Source organism: Anomaloglossus baeobatrachus, chromosome 3 (assembly GCF_048569485.1).
Source record: "Anomaloglossus baeobatrachus isolate aAnoBae1 chromosome 3, aAnoBae1.hap1, whole genome shotgun sequence".
In the NCBI taxonomy this organism is placed as follows: domain Eukaryota; kingdom Metazoa; phylum Chordata; class Amphibia; order Anura; family Aromobatidae; genus Anomaloglossus; species Anomaloglossus baeobatrachus.
In genome coordinates, this window is record NC_134355.1 from 299,759,645 (window position 1) to 299,775,066 (window position 15,422).

Here is a 15,422-nt window from a genome sequence, read left to right on the forward strand (position 1 = left end):
GATAGGTCTGTGTTTAGAAGTGGAACCAGACCTGCATCTCCCGTTTGGATGCTTTAAGCATGTTTTTCTCATTCATGCTTCTCATGACTTCTTGGTAATTAATGTTTCAGGGGTGTAGGATTGCCTACAATTTGATCAGTAGTTTTTTGTAGCTGGAAAAGTGAGCCATATGTGCCCTGACAAAGTAAAAAAAAAGACTTCAGAGAGCTGAGTTGGTCACACTTCCTAGCATACTTTATGTTTATCCCCTCTTTCACGTAAGCTGTTAGAATGCTACATATTCTTTTCTTTGATTTTCTTCAGATTGTGTTGAATTCTTCAAGAATCTGTTCCAAGATGGGGTTGACAAACTTAGTCAGTTTGGAGAAGGTAATATTATCTAATTCTACATTCTTTTGTAATGGTCCATTATCTCACTGTAATCATTTGAGTATCCAATTTTACCTACATTAACAATGGGAGAACAAAATGCACAGCTGCATTTCTGACACTACTTATTGGAATGGAGAGACTCAGATCTCAATCCACCTTGGATGTGAAAAAGGGCTGTAAATGTCACTTAGAGCATAAAGCCCCCATCACACATAGCGACGTCGTTAGCGAGATCGCTGAAACGTCACAGGTTTTGTGATGCAACAGCAACCTTGCTAGCGATCTCGCTATGTGTGAAACATAGCAGCGACCGGCCCCCTGCTGGGATATTGCTGATCGTACCTGAACCCTGAATGTCCTGGTTCATTTTTTTGATCTTTGATGTCCCGCTGTCTTTTTAACGCCCATCAGAATAGCTGCTGTGTGACAGGGTCCCAACGACCGCCAAGGATCGCCGTATCATTGCTGTGTCGTTACTTAGATCTGCCTGTTTAACAGCTCACTAGCAACCATGTAGTGACGTACCAGCAATCCTGACCAGGTCGTATCGTTGTCAAGATGGCTGGAACGTTGCTACGTGTAACGGAACCCTAAGACATATCCAGAAATATACAGGTTTTATGCAAACATATGCACATTTTTAAAAAGTTTTTATGCAGACTTTTTTCCTGTTGAGCATTAGACTAGATCGATAAGAGAAGCATTATCATTTGCTCTTTTTGGAAATCATTCCCACAGAAGTACTAGAAATTTTGTGAGCCCTTCAGAATTTTACATTTTTTGGCATTAATTTGAACTAAAACTAATAATAATAATAATTTTTATTTATATAGCGCCTACATATTCACACCACTTTACAATTGAAAGCGGACATATACCGACACATCAAAGACAATTTAACACAAACCAAGAGGAGTGAGGTCCATGATCACAAGCTTACAATTTATGAGGAAAGAGGGGAATCACATGGTAAAGTGCTTTAATTGTATGGTCCAGCCATCAATAGAATAAATAGCAATGTCCTAAAAGGTAGATAAGACTTACCAACTAAAACAAATGAATTATCAATATTAGATTTTGCCTGTGTTTGAGGCCTCTTTCACACGTACGTGCCTCCGGTACGTGTTTGGCAGTTTTCTCACGTACCGGAGACACGTACACACATAGACCTAGGTATTCCTATGTTTTTGGACACACGTAAGTATTTGCGCATGGAACGTGTGTCCATTCTGTACTTACGTGTGTCCGTTCCGTACTTACGTGTGTCCATGTTTCTCACGCCGACATGTCTGTTTTCTCTCTGGCATCACGGGTGTCACACGGAACGCAAACGTGTCACGCATAATGCAAATGGACCACACGGATGTGTTCCATGTGACACGCCCTGGAGAGAAGACATGTATCTGTGAAAAAAAACCCAAACCTTTACTCACCTTCTCCAGCCCTGCAGTCTGTGCCGCTGCTGTCACTTGCTGCCGACCACCGCTCATTATGCTAATTGAATATTCACTTCACTGCGGCTGGAAGCAGTAGCAGTGGGGAGTGGGCAGAACCGGAGACCGTAGATCAGCACCATGGACAGCAACACCAGGGAGAGGTAGCAGAAAGTTCCCGTTCTCCATGTGTTATCACGGATAACACATGGAGGACACATGTGTGCCATACACGCGGCACACCGAGGGCAATACGCACCTTTGACATGTCCGTGAAAAACGTGCGTGATTTTCACGGACGTGTAAAAGAGGCCTGAAAGAGTTTCTGAAACTTAAGCATTAGCAGATAATTTGAAGTCTGGTATTTTCAATCAATAGACTGTTATAAATAGATTTATTTTTTTTACAGAAAGATGCACATAAAAGAACCCCCCCCCCATACTTCATGCCAGGGCAGGATAAAATATCAGTTCCTAGCAGAAAGAAGACAAGCCAAATATTGCAAGGGGTCTTAAGTGCAAACACACACTTTTAAACCCAGATTCATTCCAATGTGTACCTCAGAATTCTGTTGTCAAACACCTTAGTAAGTTACAATATTTTGCACAGCTTGGAATTTGTACAAAAATATTGCGACTTTTGTTATTACATGCTAATTTGGGCATAGCATGGGACAGGACTTGGCTACATCCACCTTTCAAATTCATGAAAAGTTACACCTCTTTTGTGCCGTAATTTACTCCAGTCTGTTATCAGAGTATATTTCTGATGACAATGTGAATAAATCAGCCCTTATATATTTTTCAGAATTTATTTATTCACATGCTGCAGAATCGGCTCTATTGATAATTATGCAATAGAGGTTTTTAGTCACAGATATTTCTACTCTGTAAAACCATCCAAAATGTCTGTATGGAAATATGAAATGAAACCTTCCCAAATTACAGGCAGATTCCATTGTGAATTTACGATAGATTTTACTTGTTAAATTGGAATGACTATAACTCTCAGTGAAAACTTGGGATATTTCCACTAAAGATAGAGCATACTGTGGGATTGTATTCAGTGCCCTACGGTAAGTTGTTATGGTTCTGATTTTGCTACTGAATTTCTCCAACAAATAAGTGATGTGGGACTCCAGTCTTAGGGGTACTTTGCACACTACGACATCGCAGGTGCGATGTCGGTGGGGTCAAATTGAAAGTGACGCACATCCGTCATCGCAGGTGACATCGTAGTGTGTAAAGCCTAGATGATACGATTAACGAGCGCAAAAGCGTCGTAATCGTATCATCGGTGTAGCATCGGCGTAATCCATAATTACGCTGATGTGACGGTCCGATGTTGTTCCTCGTTCCTGCAGCAGCACACATCGCTGGTTGTGAAGCCACAGGAGTGAGAAACATCTCCTACCAGCGTCACCGCGGCTTCTGTAGGATATGCGGAAGGAAGGAGGTGGGCGGGATGTTTACATCCTATTTGCCGCCTGCCGTGTGACGTCGCAGTGACGCCGTATGACCCGCCCCCTTAATAAGGAGGCGAGTTGCCGGTCAGAGCGATGTCCCAGGACAGGTGAGTCCATGTGAAGCTGCCGTAGCGATAATGTTCGCTACGGCAGCTATCACAAGGATATCGCAGCTGCGATGGGGCGGGGACTATCGCGTGCGGCATTGGCTTGCGATGTCGCAACGTGCTAAGCCCGCCTTAGTGTTCCACACAAAATACTGACACAACTTATACTTAGTAACCTATGCATAAATTTCGGTTTTTGGACTTATGAGATTTATGATTACAGGATTTTGAAATTTTGGGAAATATGTGTTCAATGTGTATCAATATTTTTCTTTTAGGTCTTCTTCAGTATTTCCAAGACAAACTCAATGATGCACTTGAAAAGTTGAATGAATTAAAAGAAGGTAATGTGAAAATCAGTAGTTTTTAGCAAATTTGTCATCAGATGTTACAATACAAGCTGCTCATACTAGTAAGAACACTGCAAATAAATAGAGAATCCGTAACAGATCTGGGAGATCTATTTAGTAATTGATGCAGCTTACATTGTAATATTTGGTAGCAAATGTTTTTTTTTTCCTTTCAATTGTTAAGAAAAATTGCACAGTTATTGTTTCATTTTTTATACTGTATTGTCTCATAAAATTATCACTTAAAAAGCTATATGGCAACAGCAGATCATCACAAACAGGTATTTTCAATAGCCCATTAATTTCCCCTGCAGCTATATGGTATTTTATGGTATTTTAGTATCTCCTCTCTGGGATGTCCATGAGGTATCAGGACAGGTTTTTCCTTGATGAAGCAACACCCTAAATATTAATTCATTAGTTTGAATTCCTGAAACAGAAGATTGTTAAAGTAAGTACACTGGGATCAGCCTGTCTATAAAAAACATTTATTAACATATGCAGTTTTTATTGTGAGATTAATTGACAGATCTTTAAATGATACTATTCCTCATCAAAACTGCAAAATGCCAACTGTGCCTTATATCTAAAGAAATTAAGTGTAAGTACACTGCTGTAAAAAATGTTTTATTTATTGAAAACACATTAAGAGAATCTTTGCCCCTTTTGAGGTATTTGAATTATTAATTTGGGCATACAGATGGTATAGAGGTGAAATTAGTCATACCTGTCTGCCTCCTCAAAGATGCCTTGTACTGTAAAATCATTTTGTATAGCTTTGATCTTCCAGGCTATGGGACTTGCACTACCTGGAAGATAAGACTGCCTCTGATTTTCATTATTCAAGATTTCTCTTCAGTGTCCCTTTGATGTCAACTGTGCAGCTGTCAATCCTGTGCTTGTGCATTTTTCCTGCCTTCTCTCCTCTGCACTATTCCACCCGTCTGTGGGAACCTTTTTCAATTTTGATGAGCAGAGGAGAGATGGCAGGCAGAATTCGCAGACACTGAATTTCCGTAGCACACCTGAGTAGGGATGAGCAAACATGAACTGTAAAGTTCGGTGTGTTCAGTGCTGAACCACGAACACAGACTTTCGACTTTACGTCCGGTTTCTCTTGGGGTTTGTCACTTAATTAAAGCTGGTTGAAAGGCCACAGAACATCCAATCAGCAAGCTTTTAGGCAATGGGCAGATTTGTAGCCATCGCAGCCATGCCAAGTATTGGCATGGCTGCAATTTTTCAGGAATATTATTGTAAAAAAAATAACGTGCGCTACAAATTGAAGTAGACTAGTTATACATACCATGTTTCCTGTAGGATCATGCTGCAGTCAGACTCTCTTCTGGGCACACTAATTAAGGTTCTTGAATATTCACTGCTTCTTCCGCCCACACCACCATCTGTGCCAGTGTCTGTGATTGGTAACAGACTGCTATATATGCCCCTCACCCTGTGTCCGTGTCTATTTTATGGGGTTCATTGTTCGAGGTTACATTTGGCGTCACGTTCGCCTGAAGATCCCGTTTTTTTTTTCCTGTGCTGCGTTGGCGAACCTGATTATCTATGGGTTTGGTCATCACTGCACCTGATGTCAAAGGGACAGTGAAGAGAAGGGGAGGAGAAATCTGGTATAAAGAAGACTGTAGGCAGTCTTACCAGCCAGGCAGTATAAGCCCCATAGCCTGGAAGTTCGAAGCTATAAAAGATGATTTTTACAGAACCAGCCATCATTTGGGAGGCGTATACGTATGATTATATTCAGCTTTATGCTACCTTCATGCTCATATTAATAACTCAAAAAGCTCAAAAGGGTGACAGATTCCATTTAAAGCACCAAAGATTAGTAAGGGTTGGGTGGTGATCATTTAAACTACAGGGCAGAAGCACGCTACTGTTTCATGGCCATGCATAGTAGTGTATGGGCTGCAAGAAAGTCTATGGGTTTATAAATTGTTGTATATGCTCATACAGAAGCTGATGCTTTTGCATTATGGTTTGCTGATGTGTCATGACCTTGTTATTGTACCTTCAGGGCTCTTAAGGGGCACATATGTATCAATCATTACACAAATTTAGTTACACTTTAAAATGAATTGTCCTGAATTTTGTCTCAGGTTTTAGTTTAGATTTCTCATCTAATTTTTATCTGCTAACTTTTCATTTGCTCAGATCTTCTACAATATTTCCAGAGTCTCTTCTATGAAGGACTCAATAGGCTTGCTCAGTTGGGAGAAGGTAATCATAGTCTTCAGTACAATGACACTAGACTGTAAATCGGCATGTCTTAAACTTAGCCATACTAATATATGTTAAAGTAGTACTGATTGCAGACATTAGTGCATGAGAACAGTAGTACCAACCCCAGAAGCGATAAAAGTAGAGGAATAGCTGAAATACTAGTAGATGTAGTGGTGAAGTTAGACTATGTTCACATGCTGCCTTTTTGCTGAGTTTTTATTTTTGTTACTTTTTTATGCAAGTTAAATGCTGAATTTTACACTATGTGGAAAAGCTATGAGATTTCAGGAATCTTATGCACTCACAGCGTTTCCTAAATTGGATAACTGCGGTATTTTTTAAAACTGCTGCATGTCAATTACTTCAGAATTTTTGCAGCATTTTCCATCCATAGGAAGCAATGAGTAAGTTGAAAAATGCATGAAAAATACTACTATAAATTTTGGGATAAACCCATTTATTTTTATAATTTTCCAAAGTAAAAACTATAAAGTCTTCTCCTTAAGGCCCAGTCACACTAAACAACTTACCAGCGATCCCAACAACGATCCAACCTGATAGGGATCGCTGGTAAGTTGCTAGGAGGTTGCTGGTGAGATGTCACACTGCGACACTCCAGCGATCCCACCTGAAACCTGACCTGGCAGGGATCGCTGGAGCGTAGCTACACGAGTTGCTGGTTAGCTCACCAGCAACCAGTGACCAGCCCCCAGCCAGCAGCACCGCGTGGAAGCGATGCTGCGCTTGGTAACTAAGGTAAATATCGGGTAACCAACCTATTTACCTTGGTTACCAGCAGCACCGCTTAGCGCTGGCTCCCTGCTCTCCTAGCTACAGTACACATGGGGTTAATTACCCGATGTGTACTGCAGCTACATGTGCACAGAGCAGGAGCCGGCACTGACAGCGTGAGAGCGGCGGACGCTGGTAACGAAGGTAAATATCGGGTAACTAAGGTAAGGGCTTCTTGGTTACCCGATGTTTACTGTGGTTACCAGAGTCCGCAGAAGCCGGCTCCTGCTGCCTGCACATTTAGTTGTTGCTCTGTCGCTGTCACACACAGCGATGTGTGCTTCACAGCGGGAGAGCAACAACTAAAAAATGGCCCAGGACATTCAGCAACAACCAACGACCTCACAGCAGGGGCCAGGTTGTTGCTGGATGTCACACACAGCAACATCACTAGCAACATCGCTGCTACGTCACAAAAGTTGCTCGTTAGCAGCGATGTTGCTAGCGATGTTCTTTAGTGTGACTGGGTCTTTACTCAAAATACAGTTTAACTAAATTAGTGATGTGGTAAAGTAAACACAGTCTGACCAACTCAATGTCCTACTAATGTGTGAAAGTAAACAATGCCCTATCATGATGTTCAGTATAGAATGCCCTGCCACAGTGTTAGATATTCAATGCACTAGCAAGGTTTTAGGTATGCAATGCCCTTACAATTTGTTAAGTAAACAATCCCCAAACAATTCAAATTCTGCCTGCTGTTTTTACGGATGCAATTGCTTTTTTTTCATTAACACATATAACATTAATTCATGGCTGCACTTCATACATGAATCAACATCATTTGTTCAGAAAATTTAATATTTTTTTAGACATAATAATTTTCCCCTAAATAATTTGATTAAGCTGCTCTTTAAAAAAAAAAAATGTTTTACATACGTCTTGCATTTGTGGCCTAACACCTTGTATTGCTCATGCTTCCAAGGTGGAAGCAATGCCAAGCTTTATGATCCTTAAAAATGCTGAAAGAAAAAAGTAGCACAAATGCAAGAAGAAAAGCAAAAAAGAAAGCAAATTGGCTGTAAATATTTTACTACAAAGTGATCAGGTTTTGTCTACAGGAAAAAAAGCTGTAAAAAAGCAACATGTGAACATAGTCTTAGCACTGATTATTTGGTAGTATTATTTTCCTCAGTACTTTAGTACTTAGTTACCAACTTTTCTTATGTCATCTTCAGACCTTCTTCAATACTGCCAGAGCGTTTACAATGACATTCTCAATTGGCTTAATAAAATCGGAAAAGGTAACTCTATGGTGCAGATGAATGATAATCCACAACATTGCTTTCAGATAATGGAAAATGGCTGATGAGTACTGCTTGCTGGACGGCTAAAACTTGCAGATTTTTTAGCTTTAACAAGTCCTAGTCTTTGCCAACCACTTAGTTGGAAAACATCTGTATGAAGTTATTTTTATTAAATCATTATAATTAAAACTTACAATTAAAGAATTTAGTTGTGAATTTCATTCTCTTTCTTAATGACTAACAATCACAAATACATAAAATTCTACTCTAAGTATGGGCAAAGACACCACTGGGACTTGCTTTCCAGTTTTTCTTTTTATTTACATAGAAAATTCTTGTTTTAGCATAGGCTTTTATGGCATCCCAGCTTGCTTTTCAACTTCTGCTCCTCAGAAATAGGTTTCTAAAATTACTCTCCATGACACTATATTACTGTAATCCAAGACTGCAAGCTGACTCAATTCCTAATTTTACAGTGAAGATTTGGGAACCAAAGTCACATAAACCTAAGAGACCATGCCAACGAGAAAATCAGTTAAATAGTTATTATTTCAACAAATTTTGCATAAATAAATAAATATACTTTAATATAAAACACAGCAAAATATCTTATTTGAAAAGTTTGCTTTCTAAACTTATGAGCCATCTCCCTTGGCACTTAAATTCATCATTTATTCTGAAAAACAGCTCAAATCTGTTTTAGCCAGCTCAGAAAAGGTAACGGGTTACAGATTGTACTTAACGGTAAAGAGAATGAAGGGTGAGGAGAAGGGCAGAGCACTCAGAAATAAGAGACTCTGGTAGCTGGTGCTCCAGCTTCTAGCAAATAGTTTATCTCACTTCATTGCTGGATTCATGCTCATTTCTGCTTCATAATGCCCTGCATGCTGCTGCTGGCTATTATGTGTTCTCCGCAGATAAAGAAGAGCAGAAATCCCTTATGTTTCTGCATGCAGTGTATTGGAGTCATCAGAGTGGACAGTTTCCACAACTTAGCATGTGATTAGTTATGCAGATTCTTGACATCTCACTGCATTTTAACTGTTTTGCTCCTAAAAAAAATCTAAATTTTAAATGTTATTATCTTGTTAGTACTTTGTAAATCCACCTTTGTCTTTCAACACTGTCTGAATTCTTATGGGAATTCTCTTGACCAGATTCAGGCATGTTTCTACCAAAATTTGATCCCAGGTCTTTTCTATATGTTCTCAATGTTGGTGCATACTGGTTGACTCACTTGTGTATGTATACAGTTTTAAATGGGTTGAGGTCTGGGGACTGTGGGGGCCAATTTTTCACCTCTAAATTATTTTCATTAAACGTTTTCTTTGCCAATCTTGATGTATGCTTTGGGCCATTTCATGCAATATGCACTCAATCAAGCGCTCCTATGCTCTCCATGAGAAGACTGCTGACTCACACTTCTGCTTGCAGCTTATTCCAGGGAGAACAATTGGACATCTATCCCTACCATTATTCAACCGGTGCCCCTATATATAGGAGAACATCAACCAAACTTTATATCGGCTGTTTCAGCCAACATTAGTCTAATGTGTATGGTCCTTAACTTAAGTCCCATATGGAACTGTATATATAGTTTAAACGAAATTTGGGGGTGACAGACTCCTTTTAATGCCAGTATCGAGAATGGTAGCATGTGCTAAAATGCATAGGCAGCTGCTTATTGGCTATATTAGTGGCTATATTATCACAGCTTCTGGAACCAGATGAGTAAGTTTACATTATACACAACCAAGCCTGTCTCTTTCCAACAGATCTTTATGAGTATGTCTGCAATCTTGCCTATGAGGGGCTTGATAGACTCACTGACTTTGGGAAAGGTAAATGTATTATAAAGTTTATGTACAACATGACACCATTCTCTTTCTCCTTATTCACTTAATCCAATTGTGCAATTATGCTAATGAAGGGTCATAGTAAAAGGTGCACTTCCTGTTATTTTATTTAGTGTCATTTTTAATAAATGCATACTAATTATTATTCTAGAATTTTCTTCATAAACATAGCCAGCTGACTGCAGTTTGTGCTTCACCTATGGAACATGACATTAGTTTCTTCAGGTCCTTATGTAAAATATCGGTGATCTTTTACTATAATTATCAGGTCTTTTGACATTTATAAAACTCTTAAGTACATCAATATGAGCCATCAATAGATGTTCTTGGATCTGACCTATGACATTCATGAACAATTTTAGAAGGACAGAAGTCAAGGCTAAGGGATTGTAGCAAAGAAAATAAGTTTTCCTACATGTTTTAATCCCTTACCGACATAGTATGTACTGTTATATTGTATGTCAGCTCCTTGACTTTGATGGAGGGTCAAACACTCAGCCCACATCTTTCCCTGCACATGTTGGCTCATCTGATCTGCTAACATGTGCCTCTAACACTGGGGGATCTGAGATCCAGCCATGGCTGTTAACAAGTCAAATACCGCTCTGAATCTCTGACAGGGGTATTTAACTTATGCTGGCGGGAAGCACATAATTCTCTGCTCCTATCAACAGCCCTGTGATATGTTCATGGATCACCAAAGGGTTATCATGAAAGTTATGGGTCAGCTGATGACTCCTGTGTCTGTCATGACAAAGTTCCTGTGAAGTTCATAGGAAGTCATCATTTTTCCTCAGGAGAGCAAAGTACGCATAATACACTTTTCTAACAAAATCTATAATGTTCCTTTGATTTTTTTTTACTACAAAACAACAGCAAATGTACCCAAAATTGTTGGGAGAATTACAACGCCCCCTTGTAGCCCTTTCGACTATGTTGTCACGGTGTAGGAAAAAGTCTATGGAGTCAGTGATTGGAAAAAAACTGTCCTTGATGGATTTTTTAAAATATTTTTACAGAGTTCAGTGATTGAAAGTATATAAAAATCACATCTTAATTTTCTAACAATTTTACCCGTGCAGACCTGCGTAATACATTAAGGATGTAACTCACCCATTCCTTATGCTTAACCTTTACACAGGTGACAAAGTATGCCTAGAGATTATCTGTATAGAAGTCAATACGTTAGCTCCAAACCACCAGTTCTTTTGATCACAGGGATGCAATAAAAAGTATAATCACACATAAAAAACAAAAGAAAATCTACAACTAGAATGTAAACCATTGATAAAAGTATATGTATAAGTATCTGGCTATAATTAGTAAAACAATAATCTGGTTACATATTTTTAGTAAAAATGTTAAAAATAGTATACAATAAGTCAGAGTATGCATTTATTAAACACATAAATGAATGGAGAACACACTGTTAAGGGGGCTTTACACACTACGATATCGTTAATATTTTATCGTCGGGGTCACGCCGTTAGTGACGCACATCCAGCGTCATTAACGATATTCCAGCGTGTGACACTTTTGTGCCACCTAAAACGATCGCAAAAGTGGCACAAATCATTTGCCGTGGAGTGGTCATCCTAAAACCAAAAATCGGTCACCTCTCATTAGCGATGTTGTTCCTCGTTCCTGCGGCAGCACACATCGCTGTGTGTGACACCGCAGGAGTGGGGAACATCTCATTACCTGCCTCCACCGCCAATGCGGAAGGAAGGAGGTTGGCGGGATGTTTACGTCCCGCTCATTTCCGCCCCTCTGCTTCTATTGGACGCCTGCCGTGTGACGTCGCTGTGACGCCGCATGACCCACCCCCTTAGAAAGGAGGCGGATCGCCGGCCATAGCGACGTCACAGGGCAGGTAAGCCGTGTGACGGGGAGCGCGATTTTGTGCGCGACGGGCAGAGATATGCCCGTGATGAACAAACGAGGGAGCGGGTATGCACGATAGCGATATCGTTACCGATATCGCTACCATGTAAAGCCCCCTTAAGTATCCTGTCTAACCTTCTAAGCTTTCTTAACTACTTTCCCAAATTTATTCCAATTAATTTTTTTTTTTTAATGATGGACTTAAGGGGGCTTTACACGCTGCGACATCGCTAATGCGGAGTCATTGGGGTCACGGAATTTGTGACGCACATATGGCCGCATTAGTGATGTTGCTGCGTGTGACACCGATGAGCGATTTTGCATCGTTGCAAAAACGTGCAAAATCGCTCATCGGTGACATGGGGGTCCATTCTCGATTATCGTTACTGCAGCAGTAACGATGTAGTTCGTCGCTCCTGCGGCAGCACACATCGCTATGTGTGATGCCGCAGGAACGAGGAACCTTTCCTTACCTGCCTCCCGGCCGCTATGAGGAAGGAAGGAGGTGGGCGGGATGTTCCGGCCACTCATCTCCGCCCCTCCGCTTCTATTGGGCGGATGCTCAGTGACATCGCTGTGACGCCGCACGGACCGCCCCCTTAGAAAGGAGGCGGTTCGCCGGTCACAGCGACGTCGCCGGGCAGGTAAGTATGTGTGACAGGTCTGCGCGATGTTGTGTGGCACGGGCAGCGATTTGCCCGTGTCGCACAACAGATGGGGGCAGGTACCCACGCTAGCGATATCGGGACCGATATCGCAGCGTGTAAAGTAGCCTTTACTTTCAAAATCAATTAAAAGAAGGTAATCAAGTCCTAAAATATAATGCCAGAAAATTTCAGCTATTTCTATCCTTTTTTTCTAGCCTTTTATCATATATTGGTTTGTATTGCATTGTTTTTTTGTAAATTACTTTAGTACTAGGTAATGTAATATTTAATATTGCACAGTTAATACACTACATCTTTTCATGCCACAAGCATAACCGAAATCCTATTTTCTTTCAGATCTTCTTCAGTACATAAAAACTCTTTTCTATGATGGGCTCAATAAAATGGCTCAGTATGGAGAAGGTGAATTATTTTTTGATTCTGGCTCAGCTCTTCCCATTCATAATCTCTATTTTAGGAAAGTCAGCCCAGATGTAACCCATCAACTATCAAGATCGAGAAATAAGACTATACAAATAGTGAAAATAAGATAGTGTGTCCCTTTATGATATTTACATACCATAAGCAGCATTCATGAAACATCTTATAATTGAAGGCTAATAGCAGATTTCCCTTAGAAAAATATATGGAAATTTTGCACACTGCATGACACAAGGAGTTGAGTCTACATAGTTTTGTACTTTGTACATTCATACAGATCAGTTGTACCCTAAATCTCAGGCATATCATATCTTAGTTTTTAAAATATTTTTTTTATTACAAAGTTCTAAAACTTTTTTTTCCACCTCACCTTCACTTCATTAGTCAAATTTCATCCCTGATTTTTTCCTTCTAGTGGTCTTAAGAGGCATTCTTTTTTATAGTTGTTGTTGCCTCAGGGAAATTGTAAAAAAAAACCTATTTTTTCCCCAAAATTGTAGATGATAAAGTACTGTGATGGATGGCATATCAAGTAAAATGCTGTCCCTCATGGAAGTATTTCTGGAGAGAAATATTTCCATATGTACATTGCACCATTCAGTTCTCCCAGATGATAGTTGAGGCAAACATATTGTGTTCATCAACTATATTTCTTCTCTAGGTTCTCAGAAGTTATATAAATTACCACGACCCTTGGAGTGAGATGTTTAAGCAAATTCCCTCATGAGTCATGAATATCAATAGAATTACAATATTTTTATTGATACCAACTAAAGATGAGTTAATAGAAATACGTGACATAGATCACTTGTAAGCTAGAGATGAGCGAACCCAAGTTGTAAAGTTCAGTGTTCGTAATAAACACAGACTTTTCATAAAAATCAATCAATGTTTGATTTCTGAGTTTGGGTACTTTGCGTATGCAAACCACTCAAGTGAGCATTGCTGTGCTCGGGTACGCTCGGTGCTTGGGTATGCTCGGTGCTCGGGTACGCTCGGTGCTCGGCCCAGTGTGAACTGCTTACAGTGGGTGAATGGCTCGCATTGGGGGTTTTCAGATGTAGTGTGTAAAAAAAAAAAAAAACAATCAAGTTCTGATCAAGTCCAGGTCCCAAACTGAATTTTACCTAAAGTCTATTTGAATCTGGCAAACCTGAACTTCAATGGGTCTGCTCATCCCTATTCACATCAATATAGGCAACTTGAGTCACCTCACAAATTTATTATTCTATTATAGAAGGAGTAGCTAAGCAATTTGGTAGACGTTTGTGGGCAGCTTCATTAAATCTTGCGTGTTATCAATATTCTTACTTATTTTGAGCTCAATTTTCAAGCTTACTTAGTGATTGACAGTGATTTCTGTATACCGTATATACTAATACATTTATATTTATATACTGATACCATATGTCTATGTTTAATTGAGACCAACCATTAAACTCATAGCGTACGAAATACTTTCCCTTAAAGCTATATATCAATATATGTGAATATTACCTTTAGATTTCTTTTGTTCAATTACGTTAGAATACGTTTTGTAATTACTCTCTATCTATCACCTACTTACTGTAAATTAACTTTAATCCATCAGATATTCTTGAATTCTTCAAAAGTCTTTTCTACAGTGGAGTTGACAAAGCTTCTGACTTCATAGAAGGTATTTTCCATTGCTCTTATTTAATCATAGTGTATATATTGTTTGTATATATTTATCATGGCTACGTTCATTTTTTATGCGGCACTGCATCCAAAAGAAAAACGAAGCTGAATTGCATTTACATTTAGTTACGAATTCATTCTGATTAAAACAACTTTTGCTGACCTATGTGATAATGTTCCAGACTACAAAGGAAACTTTGTAACCTGTTACTGTCTTTCATATTCTGCTTTCCTATAGCTTGTAGCCTACATACTGGCCATTAAAATTAATGAGCTGCTTGTATAGTGTATCATGTATGTATAAACAAGGACCTCTACTTGCATTTTTTAAAATTAATTTTCCTTAAGGCAAAAATGTTTATGATCTTGTCATTATTGTTTATGTAATTTGTTGCATACAGTATGTATTTATTCTTGTATTACATTAGTAGATAAAAAGAAGTTATTTAGCTGTCTAGAAAAGTAGAACATGTTTCCATCAATTAGAATTTATTCTTTTAGTCCCAGTGAGTACATCTTTGTAAGAAAGACTTTGTTGTTCCTTCTTGCTTAAAGGGAACCTGTCACCAGTTTTTTGGCCTATAAGCTGCGGCCACCACTAGTGGGCTCTTATATACAGCATTCTAACATGCTGTATACAAGAGCCCAGACCGCTGTGTAGAACGTAAAAAATACTTTATAATACTCACCTAAACCGGTCGCTGCGGTGGATGTTGCTCAAATGGGCGTCTTCATCTTCGGGTGCCGGCGCCTCCTCTTTCGGCCATCTTTGTTTTCTATCTTTTGAAACCGCGGTGCATGACGCGTCTGACGTCATACACACTCGCCGGCATTCAGGTCCTGAGCAGATGCACTTTGAGCTGCCCTGAGGAATTCCTGGTATCTTTGGGAGGAAACGCTAGGACTGCGCCTCTGAACTACATTTCAG

The 15,422-nt window shown here is 39.5% G+C and overlaps 1 protein-coding gene across 50 annotated transcripts in view; it reads left to right on the forward strand.

Moving 5' to 3' along the window:
- Nucleotides 1–15,422, forward strand: part of TRDN (triadin) — a 1,152,170-nt gene that overhangs the window by 1,123,991 nt on the left and 12,757 nt on the right. For 49 of the 50 annotated variants that reach the window (XM_075339946.1, XM_075339964.1, XM_075339967.1 and 46 more), the window contains 7 exons: nucleotides 304–369; nucleotides 3,656–3,721; nucleotides 5,900–5,965; nucleotides 7,939–8,004; nucleotides 9,783–9,848; nucleotides 12,752–12,817; nucleotides 14,427–14,492. In XM_075339946.1, coding sequence (XP_075196061.1) covers nucleotides 304–369; nucleotides 3,656–3,721; nucleotides 5,900–5,965; nucleotides 7,939–8,004; nucleotides 9,783–9,848; nucleotides 12,752–12,817; nucleotides 14,427–14,492 — 462 coding nt within the window. The remainder of the gene's footprint in view (nucleotides 1–303; nucleotides 370–3,655; nucleotides 3,722–5,899; nucleotides 5,966–7,938; nucleotides 8,005–9,782; nucleotides 9,849–12,751; nucleotides 12,818–14,426; nucleotides 14,493–15,422) is intronic. The other variant, XM_075339974.1, reaches the window with a different exon arrangement.